The sequence below is a fragment of the Macrobrachium rosenbergii genome, chromosome 37 (assembly GCF_040412425.1).
Source record: "Macrobrachium rosenbergii isolate ZJJX-2024 chromosome 37, ASM4041242v1, whole genome shotgun sequence".
Classification (NCBI taxonomy): domain Eukaryota; kingdom Metazoa; phylum Arthropoda; class Malacostraca; order Decapoda; family Palaemonidae; genus Macrobrachium; species Macrobrachium rosenbergii.
In genome coordinates this window covers 23,148,353-23,172,659 of record NC_089777.1, presented here as the reverse complement: position 1 = coordinate 23,172,659, position 24,307 = coordinate 23,148,353, and the positions used below count along the sequence as shown (strand labels likewise).

The window sequence follows — 24,307 nt, the reverse complement described above, 5'->3', positions numbered from 1 at the left end:
TCCAATAAAAGCCAGATATCTTAGGCTGTAATATCCCATTCACACACATTCAGTAGCCTATTTGATGCGGTGTTCTCCCATCTATACCCATTAGTTCTTCAGTTGGGTTCGTGTGGTCACCAGAAGAGTTGGACGACCCAGATCTACTTTGATAAGAGCTACGAGAAGGGAGGCTAGAGATGAGTGGAGATTTGTGGAAGATAAAGCACGGGACAGATATGAACTGTGTAATTTTACAATGCCTATTGCGTCACACGGCGTTGGGGGCGATGATAGGTGCCTTGCTGTTTTCACAATTACACCTCAGTTATTTAGTTCTTAGTGTTCTCATAAAAATGTTATATGCATTCTGTTTTATTTTCCTTTAGTTTTATTAAATCTAAGTCCTGCATCATTTTTTGTCAGAATATCCTGTGTTGTTTACAGCCTGCATTGATCTGCAAAAACAACCCTTCGTGTTTTTAGTCATAATCCACGCTCCTTTCGTCGAGAAACAGCAACATCTTAAAAATACACTCCAGACAATCAATCTGAATGCAGTATAAGAAACAGTATAACAATTTGACAATAGTTTCCAAGATTAAAACAGCAACAACAATGCAATGATTTATTTGACAGAGTTCTAACGTCAGACCCTGAAGTAATAAATATATACCCTCACGATCACCCGTTATCACTTACAAAAGCAATTTCCTAATACCTCGCTTATTCCGTATGAGTTTGTATAGATAAAGAATGATGCCGCTAATAATTGTAAAACAACTTTTATCTGGTATCGTACACCATGAATGAAAATTTAAAAAAGAAGAAAACAAACGCCCTGGCCCCCTTGCTATTGTTTTGATCACGAACACTTGGCGCATAAGCCGACTGTGACGACCACTGTCAAGTGAGCTAAAAGAAAACCATTAACCACATACTGTACAGCATATTGTGTAATACCCAGTCATTTTGTGAAAACCCATACCCATTTCAGTCAACACAGGACAAGTATGAGCTCCGCACCGATCAAAGTAAGTAACTGAACACTTGAAATGAAACGGGCCCTTGACAGCATCGTTTTAAGTCATACAATAAAAAGTTTGTTTTGGCATTAAGATAGGCTATTATTTGTTATATCTAAATATGTTACTAAGTAGTTTTAAGACAAGGCATTACATAGATTAGTGTAGGCTAGGCCCCAAGTGAAGTAGAATTAGCTAGGAATGCTGTAAATTTTTACGAATTGCAGGTAACCTGATGTAGCCGAGTTGATTTCAGGGTAAAGTTTCACGCATTCAAAATGGAATTTAAGATTAAAGCGTGGTTTCATTGATGGTTCTTTTGCTTTTAGTGATTTTGATTTGCATTTCCATTGGAAATGCGTTGTTAATTAATTGTGTACCAGACATCTAACGATATGGGAATACTTCAGTTTTAAACCATGTTTATCGGTCAAAGGTAAATGAAAACAAGTGATTAAAATGTAGCCTAAGAACGGATATCATATGGACACATCTTAAACTGACGTTTGGTCAGGTAGGACCTGGCATGGTAATTCTAAGCCGGCTGTCCGCGGTGAGCTAGATTGTGGCAATTGGCGTTTTTCTATGTTATTTTACTTGCTTTACAAGAATTTAAAGTAATATTTTGTCGCCCGGTTGTAACTAAACTGTGATTGACCTTTGAAGACTACATGACTTGAATTACTTAACGCAGGGTCGATCTAAGCCGGCATTCCGCGGCAAGCCGCCCCCCCCCTTACCTCCATAACTAATACGGCAAAATTGTAACCAGTAAACACCTCTAGGGTACGTTATGTTGGTATTTTTAGGGGTGTTTACTGGTTACAATTTTGCCATATTAGCTATGGAAGGGTGGGGGGCTTGCCGCGGAATGCTGGGTAGACCTACCCTGCGTTAGGCAATTCAAGTTGCTTAGTCTTCAAAGGTCAATGACAGCTTAGTTACAGCCGGCCGACAAAATATTACTTTAAATTCTTGTAAAGCAAGTAAAATAACATAGAAAAACGTCAATTGCCATAGTCTAGCTCACTGCGGACAGCCGGCTTAGAATTACCCCTGGCACTCGTAAGGTGTAGTTTAGTAAGCATCCATGGATCATTCTAAGAAAGAGCTCTGCACAGACGTAATGTTTATCAATGAGCATTTTTGACTGATTAATTTAGAAAATGGTATATATGATGCAGCACAAGTGAGCTAACTTGAGAAACACTCCGTCTGTTGTCTGTGTTTTTATGCTCACCCCAGAGGGCCTGGTACTAAACAGGCGTCCTGCTGAATTTTTCTGCGTAGAAATGCACACAAAAGACGGTATATTTCTCACATGATTTTTGTAAATTTTTCGAGTTATCTCACCTGTACAGTAACATATATACCCTTTGCTATATTCTTCAGTCAAAAAACTTCAGTAATAAACAATATCTCATGTGGAGCTCTTCCTTAGAATTACCCATCCATGTATGCATGGTTGTATCCCAACCAAACCTTGCTTAACCTAAGTTAGGGTGCTGGGGTGTTGTTTTTAACAAATAGGGAGCTATTACCCCACACTAACTGCAATATAGTCTCACATAGCCAGATATAGTTGAGTGACTATATCTGAACTTGGTAAGTTAGGGACTAGCAATTCCCCACCCTCCCCCCCATGTCGATACACGTCGTATATTATCCCCAAATTGGTTAGATAAGTGTAAGCTTTATCCGAGATCATTTAGGTTAGGATTAATGAACTAGAAGTAGATGAATATAAAAATTATGTGAAAAACTGGTACAATTCTTTTACAGTATTAACCTTAATAAAATATTTTGGAATTTCAGAGGTACCGACGAGAGGAATCTAAATCAAGTGAAGATGAAGAAGAGGATAATTATGAGGTTTATGTTCCCATAAGGGAACGTAAAAAGCAAAAAATTAAACAAATCCTAAAAATATCACAAGTAAGTGGTTATATTTTGAGTGTCCTATATTTTGATATTTACTCATTAAGAATGTGTTCTTGTGATATTACAAAGCAACTTAAAAAGAAGCATAGTTTTTTAAGTATTCCTTTTCATTAAGCACAGGATATAATCATCAGAGTGTTCTTAAGAGATAAACCCTGATGTTCAATTAATATAAGTGTAAGTTATGCATCTTTCAGTGTATAAAGGGTAAGAATTTTTTTTACTTTTGAAAATATTGCACCTGTAGGATGAAGATGATAGTGCTAGTCAGAGTGGACATGAAAAAGAATCTTCTGCTCAAGAGGAAGATGTGCAAGAACTTGCCAGAAAGAATAATATTTCCTTGTTAGATCAGCATACAGAACTTAAGAAAATTGCAGAAGGTAAGTGTGCAACATAACCACTGCATCGTGCACTGTTAAAACCAAATGCTCTCCGTTTGGAAATAGTTACCATACATAAAATCTCCTTCAGTTCATTGTATACTTTTAAAACTATTGTATTTTTAAATTTGAAAAATCTAGAAAGTTTGTATTTACAGTATACATGGATGTACTGTTATGTGCAAAATTTTCATTTTATGTTCAACGTAAAATTCAAATTCTCTTTTAGCTCGTAAAGAGTCTGAGCTAGAAAAACAAAGGAGGGAAGAAAAACGTCTGCTTGAAGCTGTTGCGGAAAAACGAGCCTTGATGGGTGTCTCAGAGTTAGCCCGTGGTGTACAGTATGAAGATCCTGTTGTCACTGCTTGGAGACCCCCAAAACGTATTTTGGCCATGGATGAAAAACGACATGAACGTGTAAGGAGGAAATACAAGTATGTATACATTATTGTTTTACCTTGGGTTATGTAAGCATTTTGAAGGGTAATATTTTGTATTTTCAAAACTTTTTCATCGGTCCAGGGAAAATAACACAGTTAATACATAGACACTAATTACTGTTTCAGGTAGGAAACCATAATTACATAGTCTTTAACATGCAAACTAACAAATTGGAAAAGTCTTCTCATTTTGATTTTGTCAGTTGGTGACTCCATGAAGTTATGTCTTATTAAGTTATGCTTTCGTGATTTTAATGTTACCTATGGATAATTTTTGAGATGTTTGTTGATACAGGATCTTGGTTGAAGGAGATGATGTTCCACCACCATTGAAGACTTTTGCTGACATGAAGTTTCCTGCTTGCATAATAAAAGCTTTACAAAAGAAGGGGATTCACCGACCCTCACCTATTCAGGTAAGTATTATTTTAAAATAATTGAAGGAACTTTTAAACTTCCCATAATTGGACTACTAGTAGGACATACAATACTGCAGTATATGATTAAGTTAATTCCAGAGGTTTCATAAGAAGAAATAACAATTTTAGAATTGTAATTACTATAAAACTCAGCTTCATGTTATATTTGATGGGACGATCTTATGCTTAGTAAATTGTGTATGTAGCAATATTTTTACAGTTCTCACATCTAATTTTTTTTTTATCAATCTTCAATGTTGTTACAGATGCAGGGCATACCAGCAGCATTAAAAGGTCGAGACATGATTGGTATTGCATTTACTGGAAGTGGGAAGAGTATGGTATTCATTTTGCCAATCATTATGTTTTGCTTGGAGCAAGAGAAAAAATTACCGTTTACAAGTAATGAAGGTCCTTATGGTATGTTGAAAGAATTCATCTTTGTGTAATTTTGTACTGTAGTGTAAGTGTTTCTGTTCTTCATTCTGATTGTGTACAGTACTAAAAATCATACAGAATTTGTTGAACAGCATTACTCTAATTCTAAAATAGTTCAGTTGAATCACTGCATTCCATCTTGAGACTCTAGTTCTAAAGTTTGCCTGAAGGCTTTGTCCATAATAGAGGCCCAAGCTGCATTGCTATATTGTTTACTTACCATCTGTTCCCTTTGGATGCTTCCTACCTAGTCACCTAACCTATTCCTTTTTGTCTTGAGAGAATAAATCTTTGTTAGTTTGGTATGCTTTACAGATCATGGTTATTTTCATATGTTGCTTGCATAGTTTTGTGATATATATGCCTGTGTTAATGTGAGACTTCACTTTTGTTTGTTCGTGTAGTCTACAGTAAATGCTTTAATATTAGAATACTCTAGCCAGCTTTTTATTTCCTTCTTTTTTATGTGCCCTCTTAATAACAGCCAGTAGTAAAACTTGTCAGCTCATACAAGTGGAGACCATCTAATCATCTAATGTTATGCGGGGTTAATTGACATTATTGCACAATCCATTGTTTTTTCAATTTGGGTACCATTGTTTCATTTTAGTTAAAAGTGCACCAGTGGTTTTTTCTCTGCAGTGCTAAGTTTGTGTTGTAATGGATAAGACATACTGCAAAATGATTTTGCTATCTTTAGCAAAGGAGTTTTTTTTTAGTATTTTACTTTGTACATGTAACACCAAATATTAAAGATGAAGGTCAGTCAATCAGTTATTTATCTTTGCATTAAGTGATTATGTGTGCTGGGTTGTAGATGTTCTCATCTGATCTGTTTCCTTCAGCCTCTTTGTTTGAAGTAGTCCAACTTTATAAACTTTGTCTAGTAACGATTTTGACCTTATTTAAGAACAAATCCTTTGGGCAGGCCGAGTGAGAGGTTAAAGATGTGACTTAATGGTCTTGTTAAAGTAAGTTATTGTGACACTGCTCTGCCTTTTCAGTTAATTTTTCACATATTTCTGTTCTAATTCCAGGCTTGATAATTGTTCCATCTCGGGAGTTGGCAAAGCAGATAAAGGAAAATATAGAATATATTTCAAAGTTTGTTGAAGCTGATGGCTTCCCTGAACTGAGAACATGCCTTGCTATAGGTGGTGAGCCAGTTGCTGCGGCCACTCAAGTAATAAAAAAGTAAGTTCCATGATGACAGTTTGGTAATGTTACTTATTTATTTTCATCCATGCTAATAGTATGGAATTAGATTCATTTTGCTACCTGTGTATAGTATTGTTGAAGCACTGTATTGCACTTCAGAACAGCTGTAAGGGTATTTTTTTTTATTATGGAATAGTGTATTGTTAAGTTCCTGGCTGTGGGAATGTTACAAAATTTGAGCATGCTGTATTGAGGCTTAATAATTTCATCATCATCAGCAACTTTCATCACAAGAATGATGGAAGATAATTGAGAACAATAACGCTTTCAGTTTTTTCTTTTTTTGAGAGAGAGAGAGAGCACACTACATACAATATTTTATTGTATTGTATATTCTTTAATTTTATCTTTTATTTGTTATTACACTAAATTGATATACATGCTTGGAAAATCAGAAAATATTGAACCATGCCTGGAACATAACAAAGTAAAACTCAACACGAGGTAGAATTAATGAAAATAGAATCAACTAATTAAAGACAGATGACCAATAAACATGACAAAAAAAATCATACCAGTAACAAAAGTAAATCAAAGAATGTATGAAATGAAGAATACGAGGTGATGAGGAAAGGGTAAAAGAAGGAAATCAATGAAATTAATTTTATTTTCACCCTTCATTGATTGAAGTTGTTGTTACTCATTCATGCAAAAGAATGAGAGTTGCAGTTCCTTCCTAAGGTGATTCTTCTATTTCTGTCCTCAAGACTTTGGAAGATTTAGATCTGGGGGAATTCAACACTGTGAAGTGAGGTCATTGTTGTTGATGGCTTTGTTATGAAACCACTTTAATGTGTGCAGTACTTTAAATTTGTATTATTTCTGGCATTGACAAATATACCATTGCAGAGGTGTCCACATCATGGTTTGTACCCCTGGGCGACTGATTGACATGCTGGACAAGAAGATGGTACGATTAGATGTCTGCCGGTGAGTTACACCAGTCATTTTGTTTTTAGATTACTTCTGAAACAATGTTTATTTCTGTTTATTGATAATTTCTTCTGAAACAGTTAAAAAATCGCTGTTTCAGCACAAAAAGAGGCAGCACAGGTGCCATGTTTTCCATAATTGAAATCAGGATTATTTGTATTTGTGCTTACACTATTTTTCAAGAGTTTTTGTGCAGCCTAATGTTTGTTATACATGATGTCAAGTTGCCAAGGTAAATATATCTTTCCTGAGTTTGCTTATCTTTATTTTTGGTATTGTATGAGAGGTATTCATGTGAATTATGAAACAGCCTGACAGACAGTACTTGCCATTTTTACTGTTTTGTTTAATTTTCTAGCTGAAACTAAGTGATGTGTGTGTCAGTCATGAAAAGAACTGTCTTAATTTCTCTCAATCAGGTACCTGGTTATGGATGAAGCTGACAGAATGATAGATATGGGTTTTGAAGAAGATGTTCGCACAATATATTCATATTTCAAGGCTCAAAGGCAGACCCTCTTGTTCTCTGCTACAATGCCAAAGAAAATACAGAATTTTGCAAGGTCAGCGCTTGTTAAACCGGTGACAGTTAATGTTGGACGTGCTGGAGCTGCATCTATGTGTGTGACACAAGAAGTTGAATATGTAAAGCAGGTGAGATAGCCATGTTGAGTGTAACATTAAGTATGGTAAACATGAAGAGTGTAGATAGATGGTAACATCAAGGCCTTTCTAATGGAAGAACAATACCAGCTCTGCGTCAGAAGATTACTGTGATATCCTTATAAATCATTGCTGTTTGAAGTTTGTGAGCTTTTGATAAATGTGATAAAAATGGTTCTTATCAGTGTTTCTCTTACAGGAAGCCAAGGTTACTCACATTTTAACCTGCTTGAACAAAACATCACCCCCTGTGCTTATCTTTGCGGAGAAAAAACAAGACGTGGATCTCATTCAGGAGTACTTACTACTCAAGGGTGTCACTGCTGCTGCAATTCACGGAGGAAAAGACCAAGAAGAGAGATCGGCTGCAGTTCAGGCTTTTCAGGTATGTGTTTTAGTATCAGTTTTTAATAGAACATTATAAAATGCTTAAATATTACTGCATTTGGTTTTATTTGAGTCCTACTTTATTACAATATATATTACACTTCACTGGCTTTAGTTATTTGTCGTGAACTGCATACGTTTTCTGGCTCTTAGAGACTAGGTTTATGTGGTAAACCAAGAGCTGATTGTGTGGACTATTTGTTAAACATTGAAAAAGCAAGTAAGATTTAAAAATGTTTTCTATGAAATGTATTCCCAAGGAAACTTTCAGTATAATTAAAATAGAAGTGCTAGGAAATTACAATGAAGAAAGCAAGTTACAATATTTTGCATTTATTACATGTATTGTATGATCTTTTTTTGCTTTTGCACTGGTTTGGATCTAATATTGTACAGATTTTTCCTGAAAATATATTCTTCCATTTCATGTTTTCTTTACAGAGAGGTGATAAGGATGTTCTTGTGGCAACTGACGTTGCATCAAAAGGTCTAGATTTTCCTGGGATTCAACATGTCATTAACTATGACATGCCAGATGACATTGAGAATTATGTTCATCGAATTGGACGTACAGGCAGATCAGGACAGCAAGGAGTAGCTACAACATTCATTAACAAAGCTAATGATGAGTCTGTGTTGCTGGATCTCAAACATTTGCTAATTGAGGCCAATCAGAAGGTATATAGCATCAAGTATTATTGTACTCTCTGTAAATTTTATTTGAACTGATATTACTACTTAAAACTTGTAAATGTTTCAAGTTAATGAATTTGAAGAGGCACTGTTGACCTTACAATGTTTATTATTTACATGGAGTTTTCCAAGATTTACTTGGTAATCTGATTCCACTAGAAAAAGATTATATTAAGGAGCCTAGACTCAGACCATTTGCCAACAAAGCAGGAAAATAACAGCACAGTTTACAGTATGTCTTAAGGACTTTCAAAAGTGATAGTTGATAGGACTTTTATAACTTTGTCTAACCTAGATATGCAAGAAGTGGCTTATCATACAACAAGAAGAGGAAGAGGAATATATCAGAAAATATGGTGATTAGATCTGAATATGAGAATTGAATTTTATTTAAGGTTCGGAGGTTTTAGTTGTTTGAAGATTACAGCTACTTATTCTCCGACATGCCATGTCTCCCAAGATATTTGCAGTCGTGGACCTCAACTTTTTTCCCCCTCACTTACCTGCACCAGTTTTATGGCTTGTTTTTTTTCCTCCAATCATTCTCAGTAGTATTACATTTTCATGTTTCTCTCTCTACCCATTGCCCAATGTTTCCTGTCAGACAATCTTTTTGTGAAAAGAAAAAATTATTATAGATGTGCTCTAGTGCTGTTTTCTGCAGATGCCAATTTTTATACTGTTAGATTCATTTCCTCTAAAATTATTGGTGTTGTGGGTGATTTTTGCTCTTAAGTAGTTTAGGCTTAGCGAAATTGTCAGATATCTTGCATTTACACTCTGGGGCATTGAAGGTAAAAGTGGTTGTAGTGATTTACCACTTGGAGGTTAAGGGATATTGTACATATTTTAGTAATATCACCCAGGTTCTTTGAACATAAGTCTTAAACCTATTTATATCTAATAACAAGAGAAAGTTTTCCAGTTAAGATACAGCATTGCCATTCATTTCTCTGCATTTCTTCATGCTTGTAAGCTGGATAGTTTTTTGTGCTGACAAGTATTGACTTTCCCCTTTCAGGTACCTCCATTCTTGATTATGTTAGGCAATGGTGAAGAAGATCTCTTGATGTCTCTGGAAGCATCCAATGGTGATGAACGTGGATGCTCATACTGTGGTGGCTTGGGTCATAGAATTACTGCTTGTCCACGCTTGGAAGCCATGCAGAACAAACAAGCAGCAGGAATTGGGCGTAAAGATTATCTTGCTGCCAATGCAGCTGATTATTAAAAGTTTACTGTATTTGAGAATTTTTTTGAAAATAGATCCAGATGTGTTAAGTATATATTATTGCAGTTAGATTATTTATATCTTGAGCCACTACACAACATATTTAAAGGCAAGTTTGATATTCTTATTTAGCTTTCTATATTTATTAGATTGTGGCATTAATTTTATAGTACTGTTCATATAAAATATTTAGAATACAGTTACTGAAGAAATATTAAATTATGAATGTGAAATAGCAGAGGTACTATGAATAAAGAAACTGTCAAATAGCAGAGATAGTCGTTTATAATTTTTTCAATTTTTCCAAAGGGTATGGATTTATTTTTTTTTTTATTGTGTTTCTCCTGGATCAAACACAAGACTATAGATATTTTATCAGAATCTTTGACTGGTTCATCATTGGCATTTATTGAATTTATTTTAATTCCTCATGAAAATTAATTGACAATTCCTTACATAGTTCTTAGTACTAATAATATATAGTGCAATATTGTCTTTTATGTGTTAATCACCTGTTTAGCATTAACACCACACAAAATCTGTCTTGGTGGCGTGTCTCTTATGTGTCATGCATGTTTCCATTTATTTGTTCATTAAGATGGGCCTGGTGATTATCTTAGGTACATGGTGTTGGCCTTTCAAAGGAATTGAAGATTGTTGGAAGGCCTAAGATAATGCTAGGTCAGATTTTTCCTGTCTGAAATTTCTTTCAGATTTGTAATTCGGTTAATTCACTGTAATACAGTGCATACAGGTTTAAAGGTCGCTCATAAATGGTAGAGGCAAGGGTCTATATCTGTAGTTTACATCCAGTTCTTAGTTCACATCCATATTAGTTTACATATATCCAGGAATACATCCTGGCTTTATTGTGGGTTAGAGTGTATCTGAAATCAACTGTTCTTTTTCTCAAAACACTGTAGTTTATCTTCCCAGAGAAATAGTTTTTTCACAAGAGAAATATTTTAATTGAAAATAGTGAGACTGCATTCAACAAGTTTCCTTCAGACTACTGTACTTATATCTTCTTGTAGGTTTAATGTATTCTTTTAATGAATTGTTATTTCTTCCAAATATGTTACAAGCATCTGTATTGATAGCTGACAGATTGTTCCCTAATAAGTGTATATATTTTGTAATGTAATTAAAGTAGTTTTTCATTTTATGTGTGTTGTCCTAAACCTAAATTGTGAGGACTGCAATGGCTGAGACTTTTGACTCAATAGTCTGGCTAAACTCCTGAACTGTGCTTCATAATTGTGAGATACTACTTTGGATGTTACAAAGGCAGAGAAAGTACTGTAGAATGGTATTTCAAGAATGATGGAACAACTGATATGGCACCTTTAGCATTGAAGCTAATATTTCTGTGGTTATAGAAATCCATACATATTACACGCTACTAAAACCTCAGCTTAGAGTCAAAAGTAATGGTAAGTTATGAAATGCAATGAAGAGCTTTGTAAATACATAATGAAAGGTGGGTTTGTTCGAGAGTACGAGATTATTTACCTGTTTAAAGGTTACTAATAAACAGCAAAGGCAAGGCATCGACTGCTGCATGTTAATGTGCAAAGATGTTTGCAAGGTGATGAAAGTGGCCAAGTCTGTCTCCATTTATGCAATACCAGGTAAAGCAAGGCAATGGTCAATGATGAATCACTGGGTGGACCTACGTTCTTGCAAACCACTGTGAAAAATCTGTCAAGACCTGAATGGGAAGTGAACTCTGTACCAACAAAGAGGAAAGCTGTTGACAGTGCCACTGAGCTACTGAGGCTTTTTGAAAGTAGTTGTGGTTTCAGTACAGGTGAGGTTTATATCATCTGAACAGCCCTTAGGACTATTATCATTATAAAGTAAAATAAAACTCTTAGGACTCATCTGGAGGGTTTAATCATTGGTAAAAATTAGAACAAGGAAGGAAAAGTTAAAGAAATTAGACAGCTAGGAGGAAAGAGGCTAAAGCCAGGGAATGAAAAGTAAATGACTGAAAGCAATGTAGCAGAGTATCTAAGGGATACTGCACGGAAGTTTACTATCACCAAACTGTACCTCATGCTGTACTTTATGGCTGGTACGCAACTCTCAGGACAGGTATTTCATAGTTCATCATGAAAGCTATCTCAAAACTTGGTATGTTGGATGAATTGCTGAGCTGTTGTAATCGTATGGACTAGTAAGATTCAGCAATGAAAAAATTTTATTTGAGAATTTTAGTCTAATCATCTTTGACAAACCATGAGTTTTATTATGCTTATATTGGAGTTCATTATTTCTTTTAAGATTTTACAGCCATAGTTTTATGGTTCAGCTTTTTCTAGAATATTATTTAACTGGATACCTTTAATTTTGAATCATCATTTTCCCCCAGATCCAGTAAACAACCTTTAACTAATTATTATGATTAACAGTAGTAGAAGCAGCCACAAGTTCCTTTTTAACAGGAAAACTTAATGCGAAATGAAACGCTCTGTTGAAAATTTCCCCACCACTGATCCCTTAGTTTTAATCAGAAGCCACTGAAGTTTAAATGAAAAAGAAGGTACTGTAATAAATTTTCATAATATAAGATTTTTATGGTTAAATTTTGTCTTTAAATTTTAGGAAAAATCCACTTGCTTTTCTCTTGTTTGTGTTAAGAGCAAAGAATTAGATAAGCCGCAAAATAAATGAACTTGAAGACAGAAGAAGACCACCTTTTCAGAGATCATACAAGCAAGATAGGAGAGAAGGTAACGAAAGGTGAACTTGATGTAGCGTCGGTTCAACACTGTCAATAGATGGCTCTGCTACTAAGGTTATGCTCCAAGACCCTCCAGGTGATTTAGTTAAGGTTTATTACAAACTGGAGGAACTGAAACGTTAAATTTGATTCGTATTGAATTGCCTTAACACAGTGAGAATTATCATGTTATATAAATCAAGTATTACTGCAATTAGCTATTTCTGTTAAATACTGCAATAGGTCATATGAATATGGAAGGTTTGTGCCTGATAATGTTTAGATGTGTATAACTTTTTATTGTGTATGTTGGTCACTTGGACAAACGCATGTGCATGTGTGTGTGTGTGTGTGTGTGAGAGAGAGAGAGAGAGAGAGAGAGAGAGAGAGAGAGAGAGAGAGAGAGAGAGAGAGAGAGAGAGAGAGAGAGAGAGAGGCCAGATAGTATATCTATATATCGGTATCGGTGCTGCTCTGAACTTCTAATTGTTGTTGAGCAGTACACACTCTACACACTGCGTGTAATTTTATCGGTTAGTTTATTTTCCAGGCTTTAGCATTTTAATTTATTTATTTCGAGAAATGCTCTGTAGTCTTAAATGAGCATATCAAATGAATTTCCTTTGACCGACGATTGCTTTATAGCTATATGCGCTTAATATTATGCCTTTCATCAGGACCCTGCTCTTTACAATAGATTCCGTAAAACTCGTCATTTACATAAATCCATGTAATTAAACAGACTGGTGAAAGGGGGGAAACATCTATTACTAAAAATGAGGAAACAAAGTGTTCATAATAAATGAAGATAAGCTCTATAGGGGAAATATCTATTACTAAAAATGAGGAAACAAAGTGTTCATAATAAATGAAGATAAGCTCTATAGATGTATGAACCACGAAAAAAATATTAGTCAATTTCTCATTTTAGTTCACCATACCAGCACTAGATGGCGATAATGAATCATTACATTTTAAGGCCATAGAAAGAAACTCTTTCCCATCTTGGAATTCTGATCTTCTGTTGTTTGTTACTATGTTAGTGTATTGCTGTTGTTTATGATGTCTGTGAAGAAAGCCTGAACTCTCAAGTAACTGTTTAAATGACATGCTAAAGTGACGTGACGCGATCTCAGTTGAAAAGGGAATTCTCGCGTCTAACCAGTGATTGTGTCACACTATTTTTTATTTGAATATTGAAATATTTAGTGTGAATTTGAAGAGGCGAAATGGCGGCTCAGGTGTGCTCTTCTCATCTCAAGATGAATACGAGAGGTCGGTGAATGCTGCCATTGTTTGGGATGTGTTTTGAATGAGTCTCTGTAATACATTAGAAGGTAGAATTTATTTTTTTTTGCCGTTCTTGTCTGAATAAGCTATGGTAATGGCCACCAAACATTCCCCCACGGTAGGCTCAGGTTTAAGCCTGGTTTACGGTAGGCATTTGTTTTTTTATACAGTAATGATAAGTTATGGTAAATTTATATTATTATTATTATTATTAAATTTATAACCCCCGTTATCTCGTGTTTTAACCAATTTCGATTATCTTAGTTTTTTTTTTTTTTTTTGCCTCGGCATCCTAATGCAATTAGAAGTAACCTATAGACCTAGACCTGGTCGTATTAGGCTACCCTAGGCCTATTTTGCCTGGAAAGGGAGACCACTGTGAATATCCTGGAATACCAACCCCCCCGTTTCCCAACTGGGTCCCCCTTACCGTTTTGTTTGTTTCTTTTGAATTTTATTTTAACACTGGGTCATCTCAAAAACGTGATAAATAGCAATGATTTCATGGTAGTTCTAAGTACTAGCTCTGCGCTTGTTTTTACCTCGGAAACTAGTTTTTTCTACACTTTTAGGGCTTCTGATATCGGCGGTGAGTTTGTTGTCGGCCAACTGTTATTTGCCCCCTAACTCTACTCAGCAGTAAAGGGGGACTGTGGGAATTCGGGGTTTTGGGGTGGGGGAGAACACAGAAATGGAGCGGACATGTTACGTTGGGGAGGCACCCACTGGAGGGGAAAAACGAGAGGGAGCGATTCGCCAGCAGGAGGGAGTTAAACGCATTTCGCCTTGTTTAGTACTGGCATCGGGGGGATGGAATGTCCCTTCGCCGTGTTTAGTACTGGCCCCAGGGGTGTACCCTTACGTTAACAAGTTATTGCACTTCCCGGACACGATGTGACCCGTTCCAAACAGGCGTACCCGTGCTCTGTCTTGTGAAGATCACGTATGGAAACCCCTTGTTGGATGGACTTCAGGGGTTAATTATATTCGTGTGACAGAAATTGAAGATAAATCCATAATTAGCAACCAAAAAACTGGAAAAAGTCAAGTTGGAAGGAAATCGCCGCCCCGGAGCTACTCCTTAGATCTACCGATTTCATTCCCGATATCAAAAAAATTGCACAGACTAAAAGATGTTCAGCATGCTGAAATCTACCTGAAAAGTAACTTACCGGGCCAGTTTGCGCGAATTTGCCCGTCAACAATTTTTTTCAGCAGAACGTAATTTTTTCTGAGTACCCAGTTGAGGTGAATGGTGCCACGCAGCACTGCTCTCCCATAATTCTTGAGCTGGCCGTAGTGCAGTGGGTAAAAGTTCGTTTCCGGTCCGAATCCTAATTCCACATGACAAACACATTTTTTTGACTGTTTTCTTGCTGTTTTCAATCGTCCCATTCAAGATTTCAACCGGAAATCATTCGTTGTCAAGTTTCCAAACCTCTCACATCTGAAGTACAGAGTACTTGATGGTGTAAGAAAAGTACAGAAAATGAATTAATTCTGGCTGAAAACTTGAATGGAATAATTGAAAATGCCAAGAAAACATCGAAGAAATATATTTGCCATGCACAGATCAAAGAATGCTACCACATAGGCTTATGTCACTTGCAGAACATCCAATAGCTGTAAAATTTTACAAGTTGCCAATAGAAAATAACACCAAGTAACCTAGGGGTGTTGACTGGTTACAGTTTTGCCGTGTTAGCTACGGAGGTTGGGGGCCGGTTATTGTCTTACCTTTTAAGTCGTAATTTGATGAGCTCTTTTCAAAACTGTAGGTTACAATTTCATACAGTGTACATTACGTTTTTGAGAGCCACTCACATATAATAAAACTAACTTCCGTGGAGGAAAATGAATTCTTTCCAGATAAGTTCCCGTTAAGTCACTAACAGTGTAGCCACAAACCTTCCGTTTTTTCGATTTTGGGAGAGGAACACTACTATTACAGAGCCACAAATTCCTACCTGATCTTAAAGTACAGGGCTTGGAACACTTCGGGCAAGTAACAGAACTTGGAAGAACTCCGTGACTTCTCAAAAAAGATAGGCTTTGTCATATTGTTCAAAAATTTCCTGATGCACTAATACTGTGTAAATTCACACCCATTACATGTGGCATCCATTGTGCGAATGATAAGAATTACAAACATTTTGCTGCATATCAGTTGTGGGTGAAATTTGAAATAATCAACAGAAAATTAGTAGTCTAATGAAATAAATGACTTTTGATTGCTTCTAAAGTAAGATCCAAATGAAAACCAGTTTATTATTGGATGACTTCAATCGTATTAAAAAATAGGCCTAGGTACAAGGAATAAATGTTTCGACTTGGTGGATCTGATGAGCTGCGCCAATAATTTCAAATTCTGAGTTGACAGAACGCCCACGCAAATGACGTTTGCCAATCACATCAAAACAATGTGACGTAATGATAGATAAGTGGGTGAAATGCATGGGTATGCGCATGGCTGGTGGCTGCTTATGTACAAACGCACTCACGGGAGCTCAAGAAGTCGTGGGTAAGGTGAAATTGAAACTTAGAAAAATCCTCAGTTATTTACATAAATTTGATTTTTTATTGTGATAAATATTAGTTTGCAAAACTTATAAAAAATCGAGTAGGGATGTTTGGACCGGAAACAAACATTAACCGTGCAGCGCTCCTCCCACCCCGTAGCTCCTAAGGCTGCTGCCGTACGTTGACCCGACCTGATCACAGGAAATTTAATTCCATCCAATCTTAAGCCCGGTTGACCCAGGTCATTCCCTAGGGCGGAAAACAATAAGACCTGGACCCGGACCTAGTACAGTACTTCCGATTCACATGAACTCCCGATCGCTGCAAAGAAGCTGAGGCTGGCACCTTCTTGGTTGGACAGCTGCGATATTGAGTAAGGTAAGCGGTGCAATTCTCTTTCTTTGCCTTTAATATTGCATAATGAATAATGATAATTTGGACCTCCTACTGTTAAGGGGTAGCTTGGGCCGCCCCATGCCTTCGAGTTACTGGATTACAACAGTGGGGGTCCACGCCCCCCAGCCAGGTCAGGTCACGGCGCCCTAAGTAAGGTTAGGTTGGGTTGGGTTTGGTTAGATCAGGACATGATATGATAGGTTAGGTTTTGGTCTGTTTGGTTAGGTCATAGTCACTGCCGAAGCATGTGTCCGAACAGGGCATTAGTCCTGCCAATCGGAATGACAGGACAAACTTATCCTTGCGTTATAGTTCCTGGGTTAAACGGTGGTTGGGTTTGGTTAGGTTAGGACACGATACTCTAGGTTTGGATAGGTTTTGGTTTGTTTGGTTAGGTCGCAGTCAGTGATGAAGCACGTGTCCGAACAGATCTTTAGTTCTTACGATCAGAACAACGGGACATGCATGACGTAGCCGTATGTATGTAGAGTGGCGAGTCAGCCTGTCAATAACGAGTAATGTTTCTTATGTAGGTAAGCAGTAGCCTAGACTAGTGGTGTCCATCGGTACATTAGGGTAGACTGCCCGAATGTTGTAGCCTCTTGTATGTTGAGTGGCAAGTCAGTAAATCAGGAATTACAAAAGTTGTGGACATTGTATACCTTGTGTCCGATCCCCAAAAACCCCAGTTTCCTTCAGTATGCAGGTTTCCTTCAGTTTTTTATTTTAACACTGGGTCATCTCAAAAACATGATAAATAGCAATGATTTCATTCCCAATATAAAAGAAATATGTAGTTTTTGTTAGATGTTTTAATAACTTTTTTTGGCGGGAAAGTCGCTGTCCCGTGGTCCTTCACTGGCTCCTATACTGCTTTTTGTTTATGTTTATGTTTGTATTTGTGTCTTGCAGTTGTTTGCGAGGTAGGAAGACAGCGGGTAGACTATAGCCTATGTAGAAAATTTCACCTCGTGGCAAAAACTTCCAATGAATAAAAGTTACTGTACATCCTCTATACCACCTGAAAAATAACAACTGGTTACCTTCTGTCAAGATAAAAGTTTGTTTACAGTCCAAACTCCAATTCCACATGAGGGCTATTACTAAGTAAGGCGAAACACTTATTCTTCTGCAGTGTTTCGCCATGGTAAGTACTAGCCCCTGGGGGTCAAATGCATTACGCCGTGTTTAGTACTAGCCCTTGGGGGACCAAATATCTCTTAAGTGCATTTCACAAAATTGAAACTTGGAAAAAATCTTGTTATTTACATATATTATATTTTTTTGTTGTGGTAAATATTAGTTTGTAAGAATCATGTGCATAGAATATTTAAAAAAAATTTTTTATGATGGTTCGAAAGATATAGTAAAAAACCCAGTAGGGATGTTTGGACCGGAAAAGAACATTATCCTATCCTCCATCTGTTTGCCAATCAACAATTTTTCTGCAAAAAATAGCTTTTTCAAAGTAATCTAATTGATATCAACCGTGTCACGCAACACCGTTCTCCTGTAGTTGTTGAGGTGACCATCGCGTATCGGCCTGACCACCTTGAATTCAGGTAATTTGAACTAGGCCAATCATATGCCTAGTTGACCTAGGCTTACTGGCTTTTTTCAAACCAGTCAATCGAACGAATCATAATGATATGATTCATATGTTTGTGCTCTGATCCAAATGCAGCCGTTCTTGCCTGTTCCACCTTCCAAAGTAGAAGCACACAACGTGAATGTTTGTTTACTGTTACAGCCCATTACGAATTTGATGTAGAAACTATTTTTCCGAGACAGGATATAGAAGATCTTTTTATGGTAATTTAGAATATACATGTTCACTGGCTCCTGAAAGCATCTCATCATCCCGACTAGTTACAATATGACCTGGTTGTAGCACTTCCACGATCAAACCTTGAGCACTTTAAGAAGACTACTAAAGTACATTCTGAGCATAGTAAGCAGTTCATTTGGTGTTTTGGATAAATTAGCTTAACAGAACAAAGATTCGAACCTACCGCTGCAAAAGGGTAGCCTTGGCCAGTCCATGGATTTGTAAGCACAAACAAATTGAAGCTCTTGGCTGACTTTTTCCTCTCTTACCCTGGTATTTCTTAAAAACTGCCATGGGAATTTACATAAATACCCAAGTGTAAGTCCCTGTACAGATTTTCACTAGTGTTAAAGATTTGAACATTTAAGCTGCTGAAGGAACAATCTCCAGCCTTTAGCAAGTTAACCGCCACACAGCAATTTGACATTTTCCTCCTGGCATTGTGACTTCGCAGGCTTCTCCTTCCCAGCTCGTTGCTGACAGCGATTAGGGGACGACACTGGTCAGTTGTTTGGTAGAGTAGAAGGGTTAGAGAGTGTAAAATCCATGAGAAACATGTGGCTCATAAGATGATCTCTATACATTTTTGTTCCTCTAACTCCAGATAAACCACCGGTGGCTCAGAGATAAATTGGATACTGGTGGCTCAAGTGACAATGCATGCCACATGTCTTTCATACATATTATCCTTTGTACACCAGTGGCACACACTGTAATAACCCACTAAATGTTAACTTTATTTTACAAGGCATTTTACTTATGTAATGTATATATAATATATACATTATATATATTATATAAGAATCTCTCTCAGGAAAAGGTGAAGGGAAAGATCATAGACCCTGAGCTTTCGTCTTTATTTCAAGACCTGATCACAGTAACAGTTACTGTGATCAGGTCTTGAAATACAGACGAAAGCTCAGGGTGTCGATCTTTCCCTTCACCTTTTCCTGCGAGCGCTTCTTATATTTATATGCCACGGGACCATTGTGTTATTGGATGATTATGTATATTGTGTATATATACATATAAGTGAAGCCCCCGTATTCGTGTTCTCACAATTCGCGGACTCTCGTATTTGTGGATTGCTCTGTGGGATGTATCTAACTGTTATTCACAGAAAATTCACCCATTCGCAGTCACTGAGAAATATACATTAATTACTGTATTTTCATATCATTGTCATGACTAAATGCACTTTTTGTGATAAAACTATTAAAATACTCGGGTATAAGCATTTTTAGAGGATTTTTCTTGTGTTTAAACTATCAAAGTAGGCAGTTCTAAGTGTTTTAATAGAGGGTTTTAAGTATTCGCGGATTTTAGCTATTCGCGGTGGTGCAATATGCATATACAGTATATATATATTGTATATGTATATACGTATACTGTATATGTATATATGTATGTGTGCTTGTCTATATTATATATATATATATATATATATATATATATATATATATATATATATATATATATATATATATATATATATATATACATACATACATACATACGTACAGGCGGTCCCCTGGTTATCGGCGGGGGTTCTGTTCCCAACAGCGTGATGATAACCGAAAATTGCCGATAATAGCGCTGATCCCTGGTTATTGGCACATATGATCAGAGCCTCTGATAAGTGGGGATCAGCGCTGATAACCTGGGATCGGCACCGATAACTGGAGATCGGTGTTGAAAATCCGGTTATCGTTGTCACTAGACAAGCACCATAAAACCAGATCACCAATTACTGAGGCCATTGATAACCATGGACTGCCTGTGTGTGTGTATATATATGTGTATATATATATATATATATATATATATATATATATATATATATATATAATCATAAAGCTACAAATGTCGCTTAATATCAAATTCACGCTACCTTGGGAGTATCCCGATAGGGAGTTATGACCGAAGGAATTTATAAGTGATAAATTCCCCTTTGGTGATAATTCCCTATCGGGATACTCCCGAGGTAGCATGAATTTGATGTTAAGCGACATTTGTAGCTTCATGATTGTATATAAATCACGGTGTGATAAAAAATTTCATATATATATGTATATATAGAATATATTAAAACAAATTAAAACATGACTTAGTAAAACATTAATATTCTTGCTACTTGATTTGTTTTGTAGTTTTTAATTACTGATTTACATAGACACTTTCTTACTGGATAGAATTTCATTTGTCCATATGTAATGCATGCTTTCTATGTTAAATTTTATATATATATATATATATATATATATATATATATATATATATATATATATATATATATATATATATATATATATATATATATATATATATATATATATATATATAAATGTATGTATATATTTATATATACTGTATAAATGTGTATTTAATATATATATATATATATATATATATATATATATATATATATATATATATATATATATATATATATATATATATATATATATATATATATATATATATATATATATATATATATATATAATGTAATGTATAAAGCATGCATTACATATGGATGAAGGAAATTTATTTAGTTAAGAAATTTATTAATCAATGTTTATTTTTCATAGCTAACAAACCTGCGGTCTTAACTCATATGGCCCACCTCTGACCACCCCTCAATCAAGTTTCCTGGGATGGAAGAAACTGAGGTGTCGTTTCTTTCGCTACATGCACGAAGGGACTTGACGGTTGTCACTGTAAGTTAAGATCGCAGGTTTGTTAGCTATGAAAAATACGAATTGATTAATAAATTTGTCATTTCCTGAGGTCAAAGTGTATAGATATTTATTCTCTTTGGTCTTAATTGTCAGGTTATTTTACCCATCAGATACATGCCCTGAAGAATGTTTTTGTGAACTTTAAGGGTACCTCATCTGGTGGTTAGACCTTCGTGATGGGATCTAATCTAGTTGTCTGGAGCCCTCCAAAAGGAACCTTGCAGACTTTGACCTACTCCTTAATGAAGGATCTTTTCTAGTTAGTTTTCATGTGGTTGGTTCAGTCCACCAGGAAGACAGTGGATTACATGGGTTGTCTGAAGAAATCATATAAAGCACTGTCCTTCATCCTGATTAGTTGTCTGAAGAAATCATATAAAGCGCTGTCCTTCATCCTGATTAGTTTATGGTAAGAAACAAAGTTCCTGTGCACAGAGGTGGTTCAAGTAATTTTTGTACGTACAGTATTGCATTTACTAACTTCTTGAGTATGAACAGTAACATGAATAAAAACTGAAGAGCTGGGGAGCTAGTTACTTTGCTCCTCCTCTAAAAGAAGTGAGCTGAAATTTTAAGTGGACAGAAAATTTGAAGTGATCTTTGTATACGAACCTCTTATTATTTGGAATGAATCTTCCCTACTATTAAAGTTAGCTTACATCTTCACGTCAAACAGGTGTGATCGGCATTTTAAAAAATTCAGATTATGCTTGGCTAACCCATTAGGACTCTCAGTGTAGTCACCTGTTTTCCCAGCAGGTGGTGTTGTAATGTAAACAATTGAGTCAGTATTCCTCTTGCTGTCTGCTTCGGCAGACATAAATCGCCGTTGTTATTTTTTAATGATTCTGGCTAAATTTCTCTTGTATGGTATTATACTTGTTTTCTGCTTTTGCATTGTGTCAGCTACAATAAGCAAAGATGAAACCTAGTTGAGGCACAAGTGTGGTTTTCTTGTCAAGATAACATGTGATATGATGACATGAGGGAATTATGTCGTATCGAAAGTACTAGAGGGATGATAATGCATCATTTCCAGCTTTGAATTGGCTTAGAGCTGATTTAGGATTTATATACGATATAGCCTAAGTTGCCTCTGTTAGGTCAGGTACTTAGGCATAATTATGAAGCAGAAGTATTTTTCATTGCAGGGTTTTGTTCTTAGCGCTGCAGCTCAATTACTGCAAGAATAATACAGCACAGTATATGTTTATATATGTGTAATGGTTTTGCATACATACAGTATACAGTTAGGCCTATGTATATGTATATGTATATACATGTGGACATATGTTATCTGTAGTTGTGTCTACATTCCCCCCCGTTTTTTGCAGGCTATGTTTTATAAGGCATGCAGGTTAAAAAATCAACATAAGCCACAATACAATAAGCTAAGCTATCCCATGTTTACAATACCTTAGGCTAGGGTACCATAGGCCTAAATACTGTAGGTTAGGGTATCATACCCAAAATAATTACTGGCCTAATGGCTTCTTGGCCATCCTTTAGGGTGTAGGGGTGGATACATCAATCTATAACACGTTACATTCTATGCCCCCGTCACCATTTAGTATATCTAATGATATTGATAGTAGTTAAATGTTAGTCCTGAAGATGCAGAGTTTCTTGACGAAGTGTCAGACTTGTATTGTTTCCTTGATAGCCCTACTTCAAGGCTAATGGGAGGAATGTCTTTTTCCCCAATAAAAAGCTTTTATTTCGCTTGGCTGAACGTTCTTTTTCTGGCTGCACTAACCCAACACCCTCATTCAGTGTGGTAGTCAGCTAACTTCAACAGTAGGTAAGGTTCTTTCCAAATATGTAATAATAATTTTCATGATAAAATTGATTATTTGGATACATACCTACTGTTAAAGTGGAAACTCACCCAGCCTCCCCACATCTTAGTGGATGGTCAAGAAGAATTCTGACTCAATTGTTTACATTCCAACACCACCTGCTGGGAAAACAGGTGGCTACAGTGATGACAGTCTTAACGGGTTAACCAAGGGTAATATGAATTTATTAAATGCAGACCGCACCTGATGGTGCGAAGGTGTAAGTTAACTTTAACAGTAGGTAAGTATCCAAATAATTTGATCATAAAAATTATAATTTTTCCTAGTTCTGGAATGGAGTATGTTTGACACAATACCTTGTACTGTTGTAGCAGGGAAAGGTCTTCCCTGTGGTAAAGCTCGGGCAAATTGTTGTCACAATTATGAAAATTTTGTATGTTTTACACACTTATTTAACTTGACTGCACATGTTCAAAGTTGGTGACAGTGCAATATTGAAAAATGTAAAATTGTTGGCCGTTGACCCTGACTTGCATATAATTCTTTAGAGACATGCATTGTAGTGTATTGTACTGAAAATGTACTTCATTGTGTCCATACAGTCATAGGTAAAGAAAGAGCTTTATGGATGCAAGGTTTCATGTCATAATGCAACTTGTCAAGCAATTTCTAACAGTGATGCGTATAGCCTACACTTGGTGGTTCTTGAGGAAGCTTACCAGGTATGGAACCAAATTACATGCAAGTCTGAAAACAATCACTTTACTGCCTTCACAGACCTCTTCAGGTCTTAACCAGCTTACGTCATCACTAGGTACATAGGGAGATGTAATCCCACATATCCGTGCTGTGAATTCTTTCTTTTGGAAACTTCCCAATTTAAATATGTCTGTATAGAATTGTATGGAAGGTGAGTGAGTACGGTCCCCACACTTTTATGTTAGGTGTAAGTAACCATTACAGTGCTGATAACTGCCAAATACCATGTACCCATTAAACTAAAACATAACTGCCTATTTGAACAGTTCACTGCCTAATTTAACACAAAAAAAGCAAAGTAGTTATAATTTTAGAGATAAGACCCATAGAAAAATTCGCGAATTGGTGAAATTTCCTGTGAAAACATGAAAAATATGTTCCACAAAAATCCGTAACAAAGTTAAGTGTGAAAGAGTGAAGTGTGAAAAAGTGGGGTAGCACTGTAATATTGTGAATTACAGATTGTTTTATTTTATACTTTTTGGTGCATTTTGAAATA

General features: G+C 36.1%; 2 protein-coding genes across 6 annotated transcripts in view; both read left to right on the top strand.

Annotated features, from left to right (window-relative positions):
- Window positions 1–834: 834 nt before the first annotated feature.
- On the top strand, window positions 835–10,913 carry abs (ATP-dependent RNA helicase abstrakt). The gene is made up of 12 exons (XM_067081802.1): window positions 835–1,013; window positions 2,820–2,939; window positions 3,193–3,328; window positions 3,558–3,762; window positions 4,064–4,184; window positions 4,454–4,607; window positions 5,663–5,819; window positions 6,693–6,773; window positions 7,196–7,430; window positions 7,639–7,824; window positions 8,268–8,504; window positions 9,541–10,913. The coding sequence occupies exons 1-12, from the start codon at window positions 993–995 to the stop codon at window positions 9,748–9,750; spliced, it is 1,863 nt and encodes a 620-aa protein (XP_066937903.1). The 5' UTR covers window positions 835–992; the 3' UTR covers window positions 9,751–10,913.
- A 2,554-nt stretch (window positions 10,914–13,467) lies between these two features.
- LOC136825414 (uncharacterized) overlaps window positions 13,468–24,307 on the top strand; it is a 30,208-nt gene continuing 19,368 nt past the window's right edge. Inside the window, exons 1-2 of one of the 5 annotated variants that reach the window (XM_067081792.1) lie at window positions 13,513–13,750; window positions 21,101–21,229. The gene's annotated coding sequence lies outside the window, so the exon portion shown is untranslated. Of the gene's footprint in view, window positions 13,813–21,100; window positions 21,230–21,360; window positions 21,660–24,307 lie in introns of those variants that run through there. The other 4 variants (XM_067081790.1, XM_067081794.1, XM_067081791.1 and 1 more) reach the window with 4 other exon arrangements.